Raw genomic sequence first — 19,433 nt, forward strand, 5'->3', positions numbered from 1 at the left:
GAGGCACTGCTCCTCCGGATGCCATCCCGTTAATGGTGCTGCTGCAGTTGCTACTGCCGCTCACTGTAGCTGCGGCGAAGGACTCCGTGATGCTGGCCAAGGGTCATAAGTTCGTCGTCTGCACCAGCCCGCGCTCCAGATGGAAGCATTCCAGGACAGCGGCGCCCACGGAGCTGCGGCGGGCCACCATGGCGTTGACCACGCTCCACTTGTTTAGCCGCGGATCGTAGCGCTCCACGGAGTTCAGCGAGGAGCTGCCGTCGTTGCCGCCCAGGGCGAAGAGGGCGCCTTCCACCTCGACTACTTCATGGGTGGATCTGCAAGCAAGACCAGGGCATAAACATTCGGGAAGCAACGCTTTAAATAAAGATCACCCACCTGCGAGAGTGCATGGCTGCAATGGGCTCCCAGCTGTTCCTGCGCAGATTAAACCGCTCTCCGCTGGACATGCACATGGTGCCGTCATTACCACCAATGCAGTACAGGTGTCCATCGGTGGAGGCCACTCCGCAGCTGCTTCTGCGGGCCGTCATGCTGGGCACCGGCTGCCAGCGACCCACCCTGGGATCAAACCGCTCGACGCTCGACTGGTAGTTGGTGGAATCGAAGCCTCCCAGGCTGTAGATACAGTTCTCCAGCACGGCCAGTCGGCAATACCTTCTCCTCGTGCTCATCGCCGGACAGGAACTCCAGATACCGGTCAGCGGATCGTAGCGCTCCATGCTGCTCAGGCAGGAGGCGCCGTCGTAGCCACCGCAAACGTAGATCAGAGCATCGTAGGAGCAGATTCCCAGGCAGCTGCGCTTTGTACCCATTGGAGTTATGTTGGTCCACTTGTTGGTCAGCGGATTATAGCTCTCCGCCGTGGCCAGGTCGCTGACTCCGTCGTAGCCTCCGACCACATACAGCTGCTTGTGCAGAGACGTCACACCGGACCGGGATCGCCGCCACAGCATGGGAGCCACTGGACTCCAGGAGTTCGACCGCGGATTGTACACCTCGCACTCGTTGTGGATGGCGAAGAGACTGCCTCCTCCAACCGCGAATACGTAGGGCTTCATGCCCTCCGGCCGACGCTCCTGCGTCCTCTGGCTGGCCATAATGCTGCGCTGCTCCGGCAACAGATGGTACTTCATGGCCTCCAGGAGCAGCTCCTTGCACTCGGAGTCATCCCGCATAAGCGTCTCTGTTTCCACGCAGCTCATGAGGAAATCGCGGCTGACCAGTGGAAGCCGGACATTGGACATCAGCTCGGCAATGTGTTGTCTCCGGGTGGCTAGATCGTGTCTCACCCAGTTGATGACGGCGGCGAAGACTCGCTCCTCGGAGCTAATGTTCAGCTGACTGTTGGAGATGAGCTCGCGAACCTCCTCGAAGGGCAGCAGCAGGAACTCCTCGGTGCCCACCACCTGCTGGAAGTTCTGCAGGGCGTACTTGTGGGATCGCGTGTGGAGCTCCTTGCAGGAGTGGGCGTCCGCGAAGCTGCGGATGCCCAGGCAGTTGGAGGGGTGAAGCTGGCGCAGCAGGAACTTGCAGCACGCATCCCGCACGGAGTGCATCTGCAGCAACCCGGAGGCCGGCAGCAGCACCTGCACGTTCTGCTCGGTGATCGTGATCTCGCCGGTGTAGGTGTAGTCGATCAGCTGCCGCAGCGCAGAGCTGTCCACGTCGTGCAGGCGGACCAGTCCCTGGGTTCGCTCCAGCATGTCGTCTGGTATACAAAAGGGGTAAGATATGGAAAGATAAAATAGATTAAACTTATGTATGAAAACATAATAAAAATATAAGTATCATATGATTTATTGAACTGAGAGTTAACAAAAGTTTAGGACAAACATTGTTTTTAATTAAAATATTATTTGAATTAGTAATTAAATGCAGCCAGGGGTGATTTCTCAATGTCCCGTTAAAGTTTATGTCTGTAATCTGTCACAGAAAGTTTAAAGTGTCAGTCAGATCAATTACATAATTAGAATTAGAAATTAAAATATTTCGAAGCAGCAATTTAACATACTGAGGAAAGTTAACATAGCATGGAGAAACCGGCAGATACAATGGCAGGTTTAAGAAGAAGAAAATATTTTAACCGAGGGTTTTTCAGTAATTCGTTCGGTTTATTCGTGTTTAAAAAGGATGAACCCCCAAACTCATATATCAATAACTTTTGGATCCTACGAAACCACTATGAAATTGGTTAAGAGCACTCACCGTTGAACATCGCATAGAAATAGGGCGACACGGAGGCCAGGACCACTCGATGGGCGTTGATGGTGTCGCCGCCCACCTCCAGGCGAACATCGCAGAGCTGAAAGGGGCAGGAGAATGGTGAATGGTGAATGGAGAAGGAGGGCTGTTGAGACTCGGTGCTCCTTTTTCTGACGGGGCAGACAAAGTGTCGCTTTACAAATCCGATTAATACCCGGCTACGTGCTCAATTTGCACTCCAAACCCGAACTCCCCGCCCCGGAATCCTTAGAAGGGCCCTCCATCAATAACTTTTGACAGGCTTTTGCCGCAGTCAATGACCTCGACGGAGGAGGCGCTTCTTAATAGCAAAGTGTCGCTTACATCACGGCTGCCTTCTGGTTAAGGCCAACTCATCCATCCACCCGCTGGGCCACTAAATCGGCAATTTGCTCTAATAGCCTCACCCAGCTGAACTCTGTGTGGGGCGGCGGACTCGGGCGCAATTAATGTCGCCGACTGCCCAGAAAAAGAGAAGCGATCGAAAGACATTACGTATGCGCCATGTGGGCCGTCGGCAGCTCGGACTTTGCCACGACCCCAATCAGGCGCCCAGTCTAAATAAATATATTAATTATGTTCACGCCCCGTGCAATTAGTAAGGCTATATAAAGAAGTGTCAATTAGCGGAATATTTGCCACAAGATGAACTCTATGATAGGGCTTCGCTGATTTTTGTGTAAGCAATTGATATGACCATGACCAAAAAGGGGGTATTTGCCTTTTGAGACTTCAGAAAACCTGATTAATTCCAAATAATATTTGAAATACTCTCTAAGAAGCACCCCAACCCCACCTGTGCGTTGTTCCTCATCTGGTTGATGGCTGCGAAGGAGGCGATGCAGTGGCCCGGATTCTGGTGGTGCGCCTGGGGAAGGACCTCTTCGTTGGGTCCCGGTGGGCTCAGATCGCTGGGCGTTTGTGTGGAGTTGTTGCTGGTGGTGGTGACATCCTCGTTGTTGCCACTGGCCTCGCCGGAGCTGCAAGGAGAATTTGATGAGCTCGTGAAATCCCCGCTTTCGTGAAATCCAGTCTTGTAAACATAATGATAATGCTGGCGACAACGTGTCGGCAAAAACAGAAACAGGAACTCCTCCTCCGCTGCACAGCCGGGGGTTGTTTATGCTTGGAGTTCCTGTTTATGTTGTGCTATGTCGTGGGGCTCTCGCTTTTGGGGGTTGAATGGAGCGAACGTGGAGCATCAAGTCGCTACTCGAGTTTCGAGGGGCGGCGAAGCCAGTAAATATAAAAACATGACAACATGTATAAAAAATCATATGTTTAAGAAAAATAAATATGATTTTTTATTAAGAAGACTAGTTATATACAGTTTTTAAAAATTGCACTCGATGAAATATGTTTGTCTAACTGAACAAGGTAAAAATCACCTATGAAATATTAATCTCACAACAGAGTACACACAACATAGTATTTTATAGAAAATAAAATTACAATTTAGTCCCATAGCATTTGTTGTGTCTAGATTAAAGATACATTCCACTAAAGATACTATCCGCAAGATAACTAGGTAAAAGTTTTTTATTAGTCTGTATTATTAGTGGCGAAAATGTCTCTCCTTCAACTAATAAATTTTAACTTTCATATACTGCCTTTTCTTTACTACTCTGATTTTTTTCCCGTGTACTTACTGATTTGATTTAACGGGCAGAAACATTGCGACTTCGTCTGGCCGATGGTTATGTTTATGATGAGGGTTAGTGCGGCTCTTCCCTTATCGCAGTGCTGCAGCTGCTGCTCCTAAAACATTTCCTCGTTTGGTCCTTGGTTGGTTCTTCAGTTCAGTTCAGTCTTTTCATTGGCAGTTCGGCTCCAACTTCGGCTGAAATGGTGGGAGGAAGGGAGCAAAAATCAATACTTGGGACAATTGTTGTGGCCACCCGCATGGAATAGAATAGCGTAGAATTTGGGTCACGCGGATTGAGGGAATGGTTGGCTTGACATGATATCATTCGGGCTTTTGGCATGTCAAAGAGAAGGAAGCATCTGAACAAAGCTAAAAACTGGGTTAAGTGCCTCCTCCACCGCCTTAACCATTGTTCCAAGCGGCAGCCAAGCATTGTTGATGTCAGGATGTGAGGGGGGGATGTGGGTGGGAGCTCTTGGAGGACCCAGGAAATGGGGCAGGATGTGGCCTCGCCAAATTGCTTGTCGCATGCAACTTGCGCATTTTGCCAGCCATTTTATTGGCAAACAAAAAGGCAAGATTTTGTATACACAAGGCAACATAATACCAAAGATTAAAATGTGTATAAGAAAAGCTTCTGAAATTATCTGACAAAATTTATTTTGAATTATTTAAACACCTGTAAGTATTTGTATCTCTTATTAGACTTGAGATACATGAGACGTTCGTTGACCTTATTTAAAATGAAAAAGTAGGTATAAATAAAAAGATAACCGTTGAATTTAGATGTCCATTTGAAAGACTGAAGTCTGGGTTGTGCTAATTTACTTTGTCACTATTTGACTTTTTAATTATGGCTCTTGGAGTGATAAGTTAGTTTCGTTGCATTAATCTTAAAGATACTTTTGTTGGTTGCTACTTTATTAACATTTTCAGTCTGTACTTTTAACAAATCGAAAAGGCAGTGGCACACATTTTTTCCGAGTGCACTGAGTTTTTATATCAAACTGGGAAAGTTCTCTTTGGGGTCAACAAAACGTTTCTCTGGCACATGTTTGTGGATTTAACGTCACGAATTTATCGCTGCATTAACAAAACAAGGCAGCGAAAAAGCAGTAGCAGCATTAACAGCCAGCCACCGCTAAAACATACAAAATTTCACTTTGCGCACAACACGAATTAACGACAATTTCAGTTTGTGTTTTTAGTTTTGGCTGAGCAACAGCCAGCGAGGCGGCCCGCCATGCTTGAGGGCGCAATTGTGCTGGAGGGCAATGTCCGCGGGCTGCTCAGCACCCCTAAAGCGCACCCAAAGCCCCCGAAACCCCCCTGGGAAGAAGCCCCATTAGGCTAAATGTTAACTGCCCCGCCAAATCAAAAGCAGGCCAGTTGCCATCGTGGGACAGCCCTCGATTCGCGGTGCATTCTGCAGCCGGTTTCCCCATTTCGCTGCTCACTTCTGGGCGGGGTCAGCGCCCACTCGTCACACTCGGCGTATGAGTAATTAAAGGCACCCAGCCAGGGTCAGAACGCGGTGCGGTTGTCTCAGTAATAGAGCTAACACGACTAACGGTTGCCTGTGGCCAGCAAACAATGAAATTATGCTAAATGTGAACTTTATTCACCAGTCGGTTGAGCTCATTTGTGCACAGAGCCAAAGAGTTGGAAAAGTAGTCCATATGGCCAGGTAACTTTAAAGGTTCTGTTACCAAAAAATATCCTGCAGATACCAAGCCGGTAATTTCAAAATTTCAGGTGTAAAAATACAATAAAAAACAGGGAATGACTGCTCAATCAATAAAAATGTAATGGCAACTTATTTTTGTTTAATAAATCAAAAATATACTATTAATTTATCCCAGAAAATTGCAATAAAAAAGCAAATAAATGCTATATTAAAAATATTGAGTTCCTTATTTAGAATTATAAATTACAGAAATTATAATAGTGCTCAAATATACGTGCTAATAGCCACTGTTTATTAAGATTAAACATAAAAATTACAAATATTTACTCATATTTATATATAAATAAATAATTTGATTATATAGTATAAAGCCATATAGCAAACACTAAATTATAGAATAAGAATTGGCTTTTTGTTTTGGTACAAACTAATTTAAAATTAAATATTCCCACATAAATATCCTCAAACTTTCTCCCTGTGTACCTAAAGGGGCAATCATGTTTAACACACACGCAACGCCGCAAAATGAGGGTGTGGGAGGGGGAGGAGGCGAAGGTTCAGGAACCGGAAGTGGGAAGGTGGAGCAGGAAGCGGGCTTTACACAAAGGTGTAACTGCTGCTGACCTTCAGGTGGGCGGTCAGCCCGGATCTGCTGAGTCAACATGCAGGGGTGGCATTATAGCCCAAGCAACCCGTACTAAAAATATGATATCAAAGAGGAGACTCTCGGAGAGGGCGGGAAGCTGGTCCCTAGCAACATCTGGCCGCAGCGAGTGTTTCGAGTGTGAAATTCAAATTAACAAGCCAGCATGCTCCGCACGTAGAGCCCGAAATGTGGGTAAGCCGACGCTAGACGACCGACGACCAGAGCCGCCGCAGTCATTCAGTAATATTTAATGCCTTTGGCGACAGAGCAGAACAGCGGAGCGAAAAAATAAAAACAAACACAAGAACCCAAAACACACGGAGCCGCACAGAAATTGTGCAAACATTGAACCGGTTGTAGTTGCTGCTGGCCATATGCTCTGCCTCCAGCTCCACGTGAGTTGGCCAGCAGTAATCACAATGCGAAATCCGAAGGCCCAAGCATGCTTCTTGCACGCTTCATTGATGATTAACCCGCTACTGTGGCTGCTGGTGCAATGCAATATCTGCGGCCCCAAGGCTAACTGCTTTGGCAATCGAGCGGAAATCGAGCCGCGGACTCAGCGTTAGTTACTGCTGAAAATCAGTGAATAAGATGCAAATTATAGAAGTCAACTTGGGCAGGGGAGTGGGGTATTCCAAGTGATTGCCCGTCCGGCGGAGCCGAACTTTGAAAAGGGTACTTATAGGTGGCGAGCGGTATCACCAACAATTCCCAGAATTTCGAGTGACTGTCTGAGAAATAAAGCTAAAGGTTTCCTAGAGCTTTGTGTTTCTCTTGCTTTAAGACATTTTTCAATTAAATGTTATAAACAAAAGTCGATTAAAAAAATTATAATAATGGATATAGATACCTTCGTTTGAGATCATCAACAGCTAAGATATACAAAAACATATTGTAAAAAATATATATTTAAAAGAAAGATAAACATTTATAACTTGCCGTCTGAGAAATAAAGCTAATGGATTCCAAAAACTTTGGGGTTTCGTTCTAACTTAACTTCTAACTTTGCTAAGCGCCAAATTTCTTCATTCTTTCAGAACTTTTCTTACTTTAACATTGAATAAAATATGAGAATTGAAAAAAATTGTTTAAGTTATAAGTACATTAAAAATATATTTTGATATCTCAAAGATTATAACATCATCTGAGGGGATTATATCCAAAGACTATAAAAGTCTAAGATATCAAAAAATAGTTCGTACAAATATATATTAAAAAAAAGTAAACAGTTATGTCGACTATCCGTAGAGAACCTGAAATTCGTGGGCCTCCCCCCGCCAAAAGCGTTTAGCACATTTTTCGGTTTTAGCGAAAAGAACAAGAGAAAAGAACTCTTGAAGACGCCCGCGCCCAAATTGGAAATCAAGTGCCAGTGCGTGCTTGGTAAAGAGACTCCCACCTCCGTGAATGGTCGAGGGTTACAACTGGATGTGGGCCAAGCAAACAGGCGGCAAAAGCCAGCACTGGGCAGTCGTCATTAAGTATACGCGGCGTAGGCCGACAGATTGGTCTATTTGGTAATCCAGATGCTACATGCGAGGAAACTAGGGGAGCGGAAGAAGGGAACGAGGAAGCGGGGAGAATGCGACAAGGGCTGGGAAACGCACTGAACGAAAGTGAGTGTGGCAGCCGGCATTTGGCACTCTTGGCCTGGGCTTGGGCCGGGTCGACAACCTGCTGGCAGCGCGGGAAATGTGAAAAACAGCCGTTTTCCCCACGGCGCAGGCGCACTGGCTGGAGGAAAACTCCTCGGGGTGGCCAAAAAGGAGTTGACAGGATGCAACGGCATGTGCACAACCGCCACTCCCTCCCAAAGAAAATGGAAAAGGAAAAGCTGAGGCGGCGCACCTTTTACCAAAAATGGTTTGGTTGCCTCGCTGGATGCTCCTTTTCCGCAGGGGCTTATTATCCTTAATTGCACTTTGATTCCTCGGTGGCTCTTCGGAGAGTCCTTTGCCAGGTGGAGTTCACTTTTCACTACGAATTTCAACTGCTGTCAAGCCAATTATTCGGTCGCAGTTGCAACAATAAGTGCTGTGCTAACGACTTCGCGGCACGAAAGCTCAAGAGCGACTGAGTGGGAGTCCAAATTTTGGATCCCAAAACCGAGACCCCAAAGCTCTCTATGGGGGAACGCTTGGGATGCGGAACACCAGGAAAGCTCGCGGTCCCCAACGACTTTTCAACCCCCTACAGTGTAATGGTCGGACTTGCATGTAATTCCATCACCTCAACCTACACTCAGAAGAATATCAAGTATTTTCTTTTGGTCTTCAATAAAGTGTGATTTATTCTTGAAGGTAGTAATATAGGTATTTAAAATAAGTACGTATGTATAAAAAAGGAAAACGGTATGGAAAAATAATTCTTAAGTCAGTATACATATGCTTTAAATTTAAATTTAATTGGACGCTGGAATACACGTTTAATGTCAGAATCACTTCGTAGGCCCTTACAATTAATTGGGTTTCCTAAGTTTGACAAAATACTTTAAAAGTAATGGACGGTTTATTTACGGAGTGGTTGTGTGATATCACCCCTTATATTCATAAGTTCTAAATCAAACTTAGAATGCAATACCGAGGACTTTCTGAGGATCTGGGTCTTCCTGAAGAGGGAACAAATTCCAAAATAAAGATACCAGTCGAGCACTGAAACGAGACAATAATTGGGATATTAAGGACTAATTCCGTGTGACTAACGTAAGACTAACCAAGAAAAGCGGCGTAGAGAACAAAGGTTATCAAGAGAAATATTAAGGATACATGATAGTATACAGCAAGATAAATCCATTTTGCTATACAAATGACAGTGAAGACGGCCAGGAGGAGCCCATTGACTGTCAGCCACGGAAGCATGAGCAAACGGCATTTCTGAAAATGTAAATATCCATTATAGTTGTCGTTAACAGAAGCTAAACTAAGTAAATTGATATAAAATATGTTTGGGCTTTAAAACCTAATTTTCTTGTAGAGGAATTAGACAACTGGAATAATCTATTGGTTATTTTTTAAGGATTAGTTTTGGTTAGAAATGGAACTCAAGTCTCATGGCTCACCTTTATGCTACCCACAGCCAGCAAGATCGATGCCAAAACATTGGCCACCAACACAGTCAACAAAGCATAGAGGCTTACTACAAGGCCTAAAATACGCGAAATAATAGATTTATTGTCTTGTGGTGACACTTATTAGATAAATCTTACCTGTTTTAATGTGTGCAATTGGTAATTGCTTCATAAAAGTGCACTCCTTTTCAAAGGTCTTCGTGTAGGACAAGGCAGTGCACATGGACACAATGGGGCTCAACCAAACAAAAACCGTCTCGATAGCGCCCGAGAGGAGGACCTCCAGGAAAATAAGTGCTCCCAACAGGGATACAAAACCACATAAATAACTAGTAACTACTCCGAACGTTCTCAACGGCAGGTAGCACACTGTGGTCAACATTTTCGCAGGATGCTGGCTTATATACAGGGAATGAGACACGACCTCTCCAGTCTACCGCCTATGCAAAACTAATAAATTTATAATTTAAAAATTTCAACTTGCGGGGTGATATAAAATATACCACAAAGTCATACAAATACGGCTGGAGTCGGGAGATACAAAATATATTGAATTGTCATAAATAATGGGCTGGAGTCTAATCCATAATATTTGGCAATCACACGCTCCCAAGCGTTCTATGCCGAATTCTGTTAGTAATGGACTAGTTAATAACAATATTAAATATTATTAACTGGATTCATCGACAAGAGTGTAACAGGTTGAAGGCAGCTTTTCCCACCCCATAAAGTATATATATAGTATATTCTTGATCAGAACCAATAGTCGAGTCGATCAATAAAAAATTAATTCAAAAGTTATGAAAAGAAATATATGAATCGGCGATAAACCTATCGTGCGGCTTGTCAACATGTCAATCTTCATGACTAAAAAGGAATTAAAAATAAATAATTTATATTTTAAATTGTTTTTTAGCCGTAATAAATATTTCCAAATTAGCGTAAACTAATTGTTATACTTGATTTTCTAACGTTTTTCATGATTTAAGAATGTATTTTATCACCGAGTAAAAAAAGAGTAGAACAACATATTTGTTGTCACATTTTCAAGATACCTCTAACTACGTATTTTAGGAAAAACCTAAAATTTGTTTACGAAAATTTAGTTTGGGTAAACTAAAAAAATGGGTGTTCACTGCGCACTGCTCATATAATTTATGATCAAAGCGTTTAAGGGACTTCCTAAATTGGTTTAAATTTCAAACTTCGCCCACGTCAATAACTCGAACAAATGTAAATGGGCCGTGAGTTGACTTCAGCCAACTTGTAATTGAAGCTTAATTAACAAACAGTTTGTGCTTGAAAGTTTTTTAAACGCTGTGGAGGCAAACTTGGCGTTGGCCAGCCTTTGACCATTAGCGCGCCCAGCGTGCCACAAAGAAGCTGCATGCAAATCCAATTAGGAGCGAGGAGCGAGGAGCGGCCAGGTGGCCGAAGGTGGTGGCGCAGCTCCTGGACGGATAAATGGATGCACGGCTCACAATGGCCGGTGGAAAGCCACCGACGCCAGCGACTGACCCAATTATGCTAATACGGTGGCCAAACTCAGAAGCGAAGCCTTTGACGTCATGTCAGCCGGATGCCAGGATAGTCGGATGGATGACTGGACTCCCAGGGATCTGGGGGATGTGCGGGAACAAAGGATGAGGCAAGACCGGGTTTCACCTGGAGCAATATCGGTTGCTGGGTAAATTGCGCAATATGACAGGATAATTGCATAAAAGGGTCCTTTGGCACACCTGAGCCTTATTGGCTTGAATGGAGGAACGGAATCCCAGCCAGAACGGCACTTGGACACTCGACTCCCAATTGCCAGTGCCATTCTCCGTTCGCCATTCGCCATTCGCCATTTCCGTGCATATTAGAAAAGTGCCGAAGCTCAGGTCGCACTTCAAAAACCAAGCAAAGGTGACACGTCCATCCGGCAGGTGCGCATGTCCCCAGCGTCTTCGCCGTCCTCCTGTCCCGCTCCCGTCCTCGGGCAACAGGTGCTCGCCTGGTGGCTGGAGCGTGGAGCGAGGTCGGGGTGGCACTGGCCGAAAGGATTCCCGTGGAGTTCGCTTGGTTCGGGGCGCCCGCGAGGAGCTATAAAAGCGCTCGGAGCGAGCGACCTGGCCGTTAGTCGTCAGCCCTCCGGCGAGGAATTCGATCTCCGCCGTGGGAGCAGCCATCTTCTGTGGAATTTCGCCGTTCGGCTGAGATGTGTTTGCAAACTATTTAGCGGTGGTATCCGTAAAATGTAAGTGCACCCCGAAGACGACGCTCGAGAAACAGCCACACAATGTCGCCCCTGCTGATGAGGCGACGGATTCTGCTGATGGTTCTGCTGTTCGCAGGTGAGTTGGGGAGCTCAGATGTAGTAGAGCTGGGGGACAGGTCCTGATCAAGAAAACTTTCTTAGGACCCGCAGATTGAGATCATTTTGTGGCAAACCCTTTAACTTGGTTCCTATTTTTTTTATTAACAAATAAGTAAGGTAATTAGCTTTGTCAATCCAAGTTCAGTGAAGTTAATGGACATTGGAAGAGTAATCGAACTATATGTGAGATTTAAATAAAAAAATTGATTAATATTTAGGCTTAAGTTTAAGAGACTGTAGGTAGTAATTTTTGATCTGTTTTTGAGCCTTGGGATACATAGTATACATAATGATTTTAAAATTTGTACTTTTTATAAACACACCAGTATAAATATAAGGAAATTTGTAAGTAAAGTGTATCGTTTTTTAATAAGCAAGGTTTTAAAGCTCCATATTGTAGTGATATTATGTACACTTCCGGAACAACCTACCTTCAGCAGGACGACAAACAAATGGTTATTGCTAGATATAACTGATTTAAAATATAGTATAGTATAGGGAAAAGATGCCTTAGAATACTGTCCTGCGATCGGAGTAAAAAAGTAGATTTGCAAAACAGAAACTTTACATCCTGAATAATTTTTATACTAAAACCTACCATTACATAGTTACTATTTAGTAGTATACAACTACGTTACAGAAAATTATGACCAAAACAAGGATTAGTTTGTTCGGCCCCGCTCATTTAATTAAGGTATTTACCCTCTGGTATAGATGGTCATAAAGATTCCATGTGGCGTACTCACTCTGAACTATCTCACATTTCGGCCATTACTCATTTCCCGGCACTTGTTTCAAATTGAAAGTTGACCTTTATTAGCAGACATTGCGCCTATCACTAATTAAAATCAGTAGGGCGGGAGCGGAAATTGAATGTCATGCCGTTTTGGGGAAAGCCAACCCTGTTTGCTCCCAGGTGCCTGCCCCGAAATCCTGTGGGAGCTCGCAATTAATGGGCCCTTCTGCCGATGTGTAATTCCACCGACAGCGCCACTGACATCAACAGCCACTGGCCGTGACCGCCAAGTGCCGCCGGAGTGGCAGCGGGACTGGGAGTTGGATTCGGGCTGGGACTTCAACGGGAACGGGTACATGGACTCGGTCCCGACGCCGACGTCACGGGCTTTGGACGACCTTTACCCGGCAGAAGGCGGAAATCCCCTGCCGAAATCGAAAGGCGCGGAAATGGACAAGGCGTTTGGCGATAACTATTTTGCCCCGGATCCGGAGTTGTTCGGTCGGCAGTGGCACCTTCAGCACCTGAAGCAGCTGCAGGTGCAGCACAAGTGGCAATCTCCGCCAGCTGCGGAGGTCAAGGCCAAAAGGGCGCCCCCCGAGTGGCCACCCGACGAGGAGGAGCAGTCCCCGCCCTTCGATTACGCCTACAACTTGCCCTGGAAACGCAAAGATCTGCCGGAATCGCTACGCTACAGGCCCTCCATCAGTGCTGGTGAGTATGGGATGGGACTTCGGTTGGAGACGGAGAAGTTCGGAAAGAGTTGAAGACACGCTTGGAAAGTAATAAGTCTTTATTTATTATTTTCTCCAAAGGCTCTTAGATTATTGGTTTCTACATTTTTCAAGCTGATTTTACATTGGCCTTTCCAACATGATCAAAACACAAAACATGTAAAATTTGGCTTTTCCCTTGACTCTAAAACTCTCCACAGAGTGACTAATACCTTTTTAAAACAAAATAACATTTAAAATACTTGTATTTTGACCCTGATTATTTTGCAATGACTGTAAAAAGGGCTTCCTTTAACAAAGGAAATATTTATCAATTGGATTCAGTCATGTAACTTTTTGTTTAAAACATGAAAATTGCTTTGTATCGCTTAATTTTTTTAAAGGAATTTTTTAAAGATTGAAGCAGCTAAATAAGAACCAAGTGTTTTTGCCTTAATCACACCGTTGCTAGTGAGGTTTCCTGCTTCTTCCAGGAGCCATGACCAATCTGGGCGGCTTCTTCAACCAGCTGGAGGCCAATCTCCGCTTCGCAGAGCAGTCGCAGCTGGGCGAGTCGGAAACGCGACTGCTGGAGGGGAAGCACCCGCACCCACTGCACCTGCCCCCCATGCCGCCCGACGCCAAGGATGATCCTGCCCAGCAGCAGGAGCACGACCGCAAGACTTCGAAGCTCCTGCAGGCCCTGCGCAGCTACAGACCCTCCCAGAAGATCCGATCGCTGGTGTCGCGCAACCCGCAGGGATACCGCGGCTCCCAGTTTATCGACCCCAGCTACATGTGGTTGGGCCTGGGCAAATGACAGTGACCGCTTCGGAACCCCGGAACTATAAGCCAGCACCCATCAGTAGGTAACTAAGTAGCTGCAACGAATGCCGCCCGAGACAATGTTTAAATTATGCCCTTTGTGTGTGTAGTAAATTTACTTCTTACTTATCAGATCTAAACTGAAAAAGATTGTTTGAGTTGCACGGAAGGTTTGGGAAAGTTTTCTGAAAACAAGAGACTTTTAAGGACTAATTGTTGGGAGGCAAACATAAAGGATAGCCCTCCATTTTATTTTATTATAAATCTTTTAAAAATAACAGGCTTTTTAGTCACAGTATGGCTCTATTACTTCCACTAACATCCGAAATATCATGTCTGAGTGCCTGGGTCCTCTTGTAAAGTGATAGAATACCATAGTACAGAAAGCAGTTGACCTCTGAAACAAGAAAATTCGGGGAATTAGTTAGTCCGAAAGTAATTCAACCTGATTAACTTTAGACTAACGAGTTATAGACGCGTGCAAAACAAAGATTATAAAGAGAAGTATCCAGGGTACTTTTTCGTCTATAACAAGATCAAGGTATTCTGAAATCCAGAGGGCCATCCAGATGAACAGGAACAAACCGTTGTTTATAAGCCACGGAAGCATGAGCAAATGGTTTTCCTGAAAGTAAGAAATGCAATTTATTTGGCATCTACCAAGCTAAACTAAATTTAAAGCCTCTTGTACTGAAAGGTTTATAAAGTGTTCATTCGACACTCTTAATTATATAAACTCATTTACTCAAAGCTCCGGACCTACCTTGATGGTACCTATGGCCAGCATTACGGATGCCACAACATTGACCACTAAAAAAATCAAAAGGGAAATGTGACTTGCAACAGGGTCTGAAAAACACAAACTTATAGATTTATCGACTGGCGGAGACACTTCCTAGTTAAATCTTACCAGTTTCCAGAGATTTAACCAGTACATCAATGAGTGTAATGCATTCGCCTTCGAAGATGGACTTGTAAGAAAAAGCACTGCACATGAGCATAATGGGGTTCAACCAAATGACCGTCTCGATAGCGCCTGAGATGATGATCCGCAAAAAAATAAATAGTCCTAAGGCAGATAAAAACCCGCAAACACCACTAGTAATCAAACCGTAAGATTTCAACGGAATGCAGACCATTATTCTCAACATTTTTGCAGGACTCGAAAATAATGAAGGAAACACAACCTCCTCAGTCTGCCGCCAACGCTAAACTAAAAAATGTATAATTTAAATCTTTCAACTTATCGTGCTTCTCTCGGGATGAAATAAAAATATGAAGTTCCAATCTTAAGTCATACAAGTTCAGTTTGAAAAAATATTTTCAAATTTTTATAAATATTTTTTTTACCATTTCATCATGAAATTAGTCACTTCCTTTTTATTGAAGAGTACATATTCAGTGCGTTTAAGCAATAACTTTAAGTTTGGTCCATTTCACTACAGACTTTTCGGATTGATTTTCTACACATATCTGTTTCTTTAAATCACACCGTAGTTAATGACATTTTATTAGATTACAAAAAAATGTACAATATATTTTAAAAACCACAGGCAGTGTCCTTACTTGACGGCTCCACTAATATTCCTAAATTCCAAATCAAATTTGGGATTAGGTCTAAAGACGACACAAGCCGGGGCGTTTCTGAGTCCTCGGGTCTTCTTGAAAAGTGAATAAATACCATAGTAAAGGTAGCAGTTGAGAACTAAAACGAGAAAATACAGGGATCCACCTGTTAGTCCCAGATAAATTCAGGGTGATTAACGATAGACTGACCAGTTATACCCGCATGGAAAACAAAGATTATCAGGAGAACTATCAACGGAACTTGGTAGTGCACAACAAGATAGATCCATTTGGCAATGCAGAGGGCGATCCAGGCGGCCAGGAACAATCCATTGTTTATCAGCCAGGGAACCATGAAGAAATGGTTTTTCTGAAAATAAAAACATCCATTCATTTTGACTCTACTGATAAAATATTTATTTATTTACTCTTTAAATCGTCTTGCTTTGAAAGTTTTACCTTTAAACTTTATAAATAACAGCAACGACTTAGAAATAGGAAAGATGTATAATATATAATCATATTCGACTCATAAGGGTAAATCACTCAAAATTGTTTAACGATACAAGGAGAGGGACCTACCTTTATGGTACCTATGGCCAGCATGACCGACGCCACTACATTGACCACCAACACAGTCAAAAAAGCGAAAAGACTTGCAACCAGGACTGAAAAGCAGAAAATAAAATATTTTTTGACTGGCGGTGACACTTCCTGGTTACATCTTACCACTTCTAAGAGATTCGGCTTTGAAATCATTGATTAAACTGCATTCCGCCTCGAAGACGGCTATGTAGGAGAAGCCAGTGCACACCGACGTAATAGGGTTCAGCAAACCAAGAACTATATCGACAGCGCCTGAGAGGATGACCCCCAAAAACAAAAGTGTTCCTAGGAGGGATACAAATCCGCAAAAGCCACTAGTAATTAACCCGTAAGTTTTAAGCGGTATGAGGCACACTGTTTTCAACATTTTGCAGGACTCGGAGGATCACTGACTTCGAAAATAAGAAAAAAAGCACGACCTCTTCACGCCGCCGCCAACGCTAAAATAGTGTATTTTTTTTAAAAACTTCAACTTATAAACATACTTTACCAGCGGTGATAAATAAGTATGAGATACTATTCGAAAGTCATGCAAGTTCGGCTGAAGTCGAGTTGGAAAATATTTTTGTAGCTTACAAATTGAAGCCCATGAGTGACCATTTTATCATGAATTTAAATGTCATTACACTCTTGTTGAGTAAAAGGGTACATGGTCTTCGGTGTCCCTAGCACCCTTTCGACTTCGGACAAGATTTCGCAGGGATCTTTAACTCGGTTGGATTGCTTTAGAATCTTGCTAGTTTCCCTGGCTTGGCTTTGGCCTTAGATGGTGTGGAAAAGACCATTACTTTCTCGGCTAAGTCATGACAATAAGGAAAATCCCTAATGCACTTCAGCATTATTTGTCATCAACCGAAGCATTAGCTGATATAATTTTGGGAAAAGATAACATTCCTACATATTTGTCTTTATACTGAGTTGAACATGTATAAATTATAAAAAATAAATGTTTACACTTTGAAATTTGTAAAACATTTCTCAATTACTGCAGTTTTGCTTCTTGATAAGAGCAAGAATTTAAGTTGAGTCTGGGCAAATTTGAATCGCCACTCAATTCAGTTTTAAAGGCTAAAAGTACATCACACTTCTTTTGGCATCAATATCCTTCAAAGTGTCTTGAAAAATACAACATTTTGAAAGAAAGGAAGTCGTGCTCCCACTTGCATAAAGAATAATTGTTAATTAAATTGTTAATGATATGTTTTTTTTAATGGTATGAAAACTAACTAAGAAGGGTAGAAGTAGTCCTAACGACGTATAATAAAATATTATTATTATAATATTACAATTTAGATGACATTCAAAATGGCCGAAGAAAATCCAATTGGTTATTAGCGAGCAAAGCAGCAGATGGAACTTCTGAAAATAACAAATATTAAATACTTGGCACCATACCAACAAAAGATTGATTTTTAAGTGTTATACAACTATTGTGTATAACAATTACGACTAGGAAAGAGCTTAGATACAACACAAAGCCTGTTATTGTTCTGGTCATCGCCAATGTAAATAATGACTATCTCAATCTAAAGAATCTTCCAAAGACAATAAAACTATCTATGTCTGAATAGAAAGCAGAAGAGAACCTCAAGTGGAGTGACTCGACTATCAGGTGCCCCTTACTTCAAAAAGAAAATATATTTTTTACACTTTATCTACTACTCTACTTTACATTTTACAATTTTTACTTTTACTCTGTCTTTGGTACCTGTTAAAACATTTTTAACAGGAAAAAAAAGGAAATTATCATGTGCTTTTTTACATAATAACCCTTTTTCCATAACCACCAATTAAGTTATTTGCCATGAGTGTATGCAAAATATATTTTCAGAGCCAATCGAAAAATCGAATTTTGGCCATTTCGTTCGAGTAGATAAAAATAGAGACACGTGTATGTGGATATATAAGAAATTCCTCCTTGGCTGCATCGAAATTACAACTTGGTTGCCAATTTTGGTGTTACTAACAATGAATACTGGGGCTAAGGAAGATGCGCTGAAATCATTCGAAAATTACGCGATGCAGTCAAAGGCTTATGCATGTGAGAGCTTATATCTTGGTGTAGCTGGGATAGGAATTGGTCTGCTGGGTGGCCGACGGGATCAGCGGGCGCTGCATCTCACTGGAGGCCTGGATCTGCTTGAAGAGCGAGTAGATGCCATAGTAGAGATACCATCCGAGCACTGAAACGAGCAAATGGAGAACAATAAGCACCATGTCCGAGTCTAATTACAGAATGATCCCCGACCGCCGAGCGATAAGCGCAGTGGGGATCCACAATTTCACAACAAGAGCTGTGTATACCCATTTCCAGAAGCAGGGCGTATGTATATGTGGCCATGCACATATATGATATGCATGTGGCTGAGTCACGTAAATCTTACCAAGAACCAGCACAGAGAGCAAAATAACTGGCAGGGCGTTCAGGAAGGGCACCGAGGATCCGATGATCTCGGCCCACAGGCCAATATGGGTGATAACCGCAATGGCCAGGATCACTCCGTTGTTGATCAGCCAGGGGAGCAGGAGCAGATGGCGTTCCTGAAAGGGCGGACACATCGTTAAGGAATTATGTATCTCGTGGATCATAGGTCTCTGCGGGGCTTCCACCTACCTTAACGGTGCCCACGACCAACATGGCCGAGGCGAGAAGATTGATGACCTTCAGGGCCAGGTAGACACTGAAAAGAATGACGAGCACTGGAAAACGGATGAAAATGGAGCTATCTCCCTGGGGGATGCACCTATGATGAACCCTTACCCGTGCGCACCTCGCTGACGGTCATCTCCGTGTTTTTCTGGGTGTCGACGATCTGCTGCGCAATTTGATCGACGAATCCCAGGCCCACGGACAGAAGGATCGTGGCCAAGAAGGAGAAAATGACGCCCAGCCACCCAATGACAACACCGTAGGTGTTCAGCCGCATACAAAACACAGAGGTCAACATCTTGCTGGAGTTCCTAACTTTGCGATGGCGGAGGAGAACACAAAACCTTTTTAGTTTGCCGGCGCAGTGAAAATGCAAGTCGCAGTTCTCTGACAACTGAGAGCTTTCGGGGAACGGCGCTGCCAGACCGACGGAAACAGGCACGTAGAAAACCGTGACTGGTTCACGAACGTAGCTGTGACTCGTTGACGTGAATTGTTACGTGTTTTTAACTAAATTCAAGATCTAAATTTTTATGATGGTCTGTTCCGAAAACTTAGTTATTTAGCTATATAAGACCTAAGACTTATATAAGACTTTTTTCTACTTTTCAAAAGCGGCTGTAACGATTTCGGACTCAGGCTTAAAGTGATACTCCTTGACATAGGGATCATTAAAAGAATCAGAA

The 19,433-nt window shown here is 43.5% G+C and overlaps 5 protein-coding genes across 7 annotated transcripts; 1 reads left to right on the forward strand and 4 right to left on the reverse strand.

The window, feature by feature from the left end:
• Nucleotides 1–103: 103 nt before the first annotated feature.
• Nucleotides 104–8,284, reverse strand: LOC108030268 (kelch-like protein 17). The gene is made up of 6 exons (XM_017103091.2): nucleotides 8,074–8,284; nucleotides 3,894–4,084; nucleotides 3,041–3,224; nucleotides 2,209–2,305; nucleotides 379–1,711; nucleotides 104–317 (listed from the first exon to the last, which is right to left on the reverse strand). The coding sequence occupies exons 2-6, from the start codon at nucleotides 3,917–3,919 to the stop codon at nucleotides 104–106; spliced, it is 1,854 nt and encodes a 617-aa protein (XP_016958580.1). The 5' UTR covers nucleotides 3,920–4,084; nucleotides 8,074–8,284.
• A 3,143-nt stretch (nucleotides 8,285–11,427) lies between these two features.
• Nucleotides 11,428–14,040, forward strand: LOC108029967 (uncharacterized). 2 transcript variants are annotated; one of them, XM_017102471.2, is made up of 3 exons: nucleotides 11,428–11,628; nucleotides 12,640–13,101; nucleotides 13,595–14,040. In XM_017102471.2, the coding sequence occupies exons 1-3, from the start codon at nucleotides 11,574–11,576 to the stop codon at nucleotides 13,918–13,920; spliced, it is 843 nt and encodes a 280-aa protein (XP_016957960.1). In that variant the 5' UTR covers nucleotides 11,428–11,573; the 3' UTR covers nucleotides 13,921–14,040. The 2 variants fall into 2 exon arrangements, with proteins under 2 accessions (XP_016957960.1, XP_016957961.1); XM_017102472.2 differs by having other exon boundaries at nucleotides 13,598–14,040.
• A 105-nt stretch (nucleotides 14,041–14,145) lies between these two features.
• LOC127010998 (uncharacterized) lies at nucleotides 14,146–15,144 on the reverse strand. Of its 2 annotated transcripts, XM_050887579.1 has the most exons (5): nucleotides 15,062–15,132; nucleotides 14,836–14,961; nucleotides 14,689–14,774; nucleotides 14,391–14,550; nucleotides 14,146–14,322 (listed from the first exon to the last, which is right to left on the reverse strand). In XM_050887579.1, exons 2-5 carry the CDS (start codon nucleotides 14,924–14,926, stop codon nucleotides 14,216–14,218), a joined length of 444 nt encoding a protein of 147 aa, XP_050743536.1. In that variant the 5' UTR covers nucleotides 14,927–14,961; nucleotides 15,062–15,132; the 3' UTR covers nucleotides 14,146–14,215. The 2 variants fall into 2 exon arrangements, with proteins under 2 accessions (XP_050743536.1, XP_050743535.1); XM_050887578.1 differs by having other exon boundaries at nucleotides 14,836–15,144.
• A 192-nt stretch (nucleotides 15,145–15,336) lies between these two features.
• On the reverse strand, nucleotides 15,337–17,788 carry LOC108029864 (uncharacterized). The gene is made up of 4 exons (XM_017102353.3): nucleotides 16,221–17,788; nucleotides 16,074–16,159; nucleotides 15,702–15,861; nucleotides 15,337–15,630 (listed from the first exon to the last, which is right to left on the reverse strand). The coding sequence occupies exons 1-4, from the start codon at nucleotides 16,462–16,464 to the stop codon at nucleotides 15,488–15,490; spliced, it is 633 nt and encodes a 210-aa protein (XP_016957842.2). The 5' UTR covers nucleotides 16,465–17,788; the 3' UTR covers nucleotides 15,337–15,487.
• Nucleotides 17,789–17,902: 114 nt separating this feature from the next.
• LOC108029910 (uncharacterized) lies at nucleotides 17,903–19,143 on the reverse strand. Its single transcript, XM_017102402.3, has 4 exons — nucleotides 18,859–19,143; nucleotides 18,712–18,797; nucleotides 18,482–18,638; nucleotides 17,903–18,280 (listed from the first exon to the last, which is right to left on the reverse strand). The coding sequence occupies exons 1-4, from the start codon at nucleotides 19,043–19,045 to the stop codon at nucleotides 18,147–18,149; spliced, it is 564 nt and encodes a 187-aa protein (XP_016957891.1). The 5' UTR covers nucleotides 19,046–19,143; the 3' UTR covers nucleotides 17,903–18,146.
• Between the last annotated feature and the right edge of the window lie 290 nt (nucleotides 19,144–19,433).

The sequence above is a fragment of the Drosophila biarmipes genome, chromosome 2R, assembly GCF_025231255.1.
Source record: "Drosophila biarmipes strain raj3 chromosome 2R, RU_DBia_V1.1, whole genome shotgun sequence".
In the NCBI taxonomy this organism is placed as follows: domain Eukaryota; kingdom Metazoa; phylum Arthropoda; class Insecta; order Diptera; family Drosophilidae; genus Drosophila; species Drosophila biarmipes.

Coding starts and splice junctions, on each gene's coding strand:
- LOC108029967 (XM_017102471.2), top strand. CDS start 11,574: ATGTCGCCCCTGCTGATGAGGCGACGGATTCTGCTGATGGTTCTGCTG. Junction 11,629..12,639: donor GATGGTTCTGCTGTTCGCAG/GTGAGTTGGGGA, acceptor TTCCACCGACAG/CGCCACTGACATCAACAGCC. Junction 13,102..13,594: donor CAGGCCCTCCATCAGTGCTG/GTGAGTATGGGA, acceptor TGCTTCTTCCAG/GAGCCATGACCAATCTGGGC.
- LOC108029910 (XM_017102402.3), bottom strand. CDS start 19,045: ATGTTGACCTCTGTGTTTTGTATGCGGCTGAACACCTACGGTGTTGTC. Junction 18,798..18,858: donor CGTCAGCGAGGTGCGCACGG/GTAAGGGTTCAT, acceptor TCCGTTTTCCAG/TGCTCGTCATTCTTTTCAGT. Junction 18,639..18,711: donor TGGTCGTGGGCACCGTTAAG/GTAGGTGGAAGC, acceptor CCGCCCTTTCAG/GAACGCCATCTGCTCCTGCT.
- LOC127010998 (XM_050887578.1), bottom strand. CDS start 15,076: ATGTTGAGAATAATGGTCTGCATTCCGTTGAAATCTTACGGTTTGATT. Junction 14,775..14,835: donor GGTTAAATCTCTGGAAACTG/GTAAGATTTAAC, acceptor TGTGTTTTTCAG/ACCCTGTTGCAAGTCACATT. Junction 14,323..14,390: donor TTTGCACGCGTCTATAACTC/GTTAGTCTAAAG, acceptor TTCTTGTTTCAG/AGGTCAACTGCTTTCTGTAC.
- LOC108029864 (XM_017102353.3), bottom strand. CDS start 16,464: ATGTTGAAAACAGTGTGCCTCATACCGCTTAAAACTTACGGGTTAATT. Junction 15,862..16,073: donor TGGCCATAGGTACCATAAAG/GTAGGTCCCTCT, acceptor TTTTATTTTCAG/AAAAACCATTTCTTCATGGT. Junction 15,631..15,701: donor TTTCCATGCGGGTATAACTG/GTCAGTCTATCG, acceptor TTCTCGTTTTAG/TTCTCAACTGCTACCTTTAC.
- LOC108030268 (XM_017103091.2), bottom strand. CDS start 3,919: ATGTTTCTGCCCGTTAAATCAAATCA. Junction 3,225..3,893: donor CTGCCCGTTAAATCAAATCA/GTAAGTACACGG, acceptor TTCTCCTTGCAG/CTCCGGCGAGGCCAGTGGCA. Junction 1,712..2,208: donor TTTCTATGCGATGTTCAACG/GTGAGTGCTCTT, acceptor TTTGTATACCAG/ACGACATGCTGGAGCGAACC.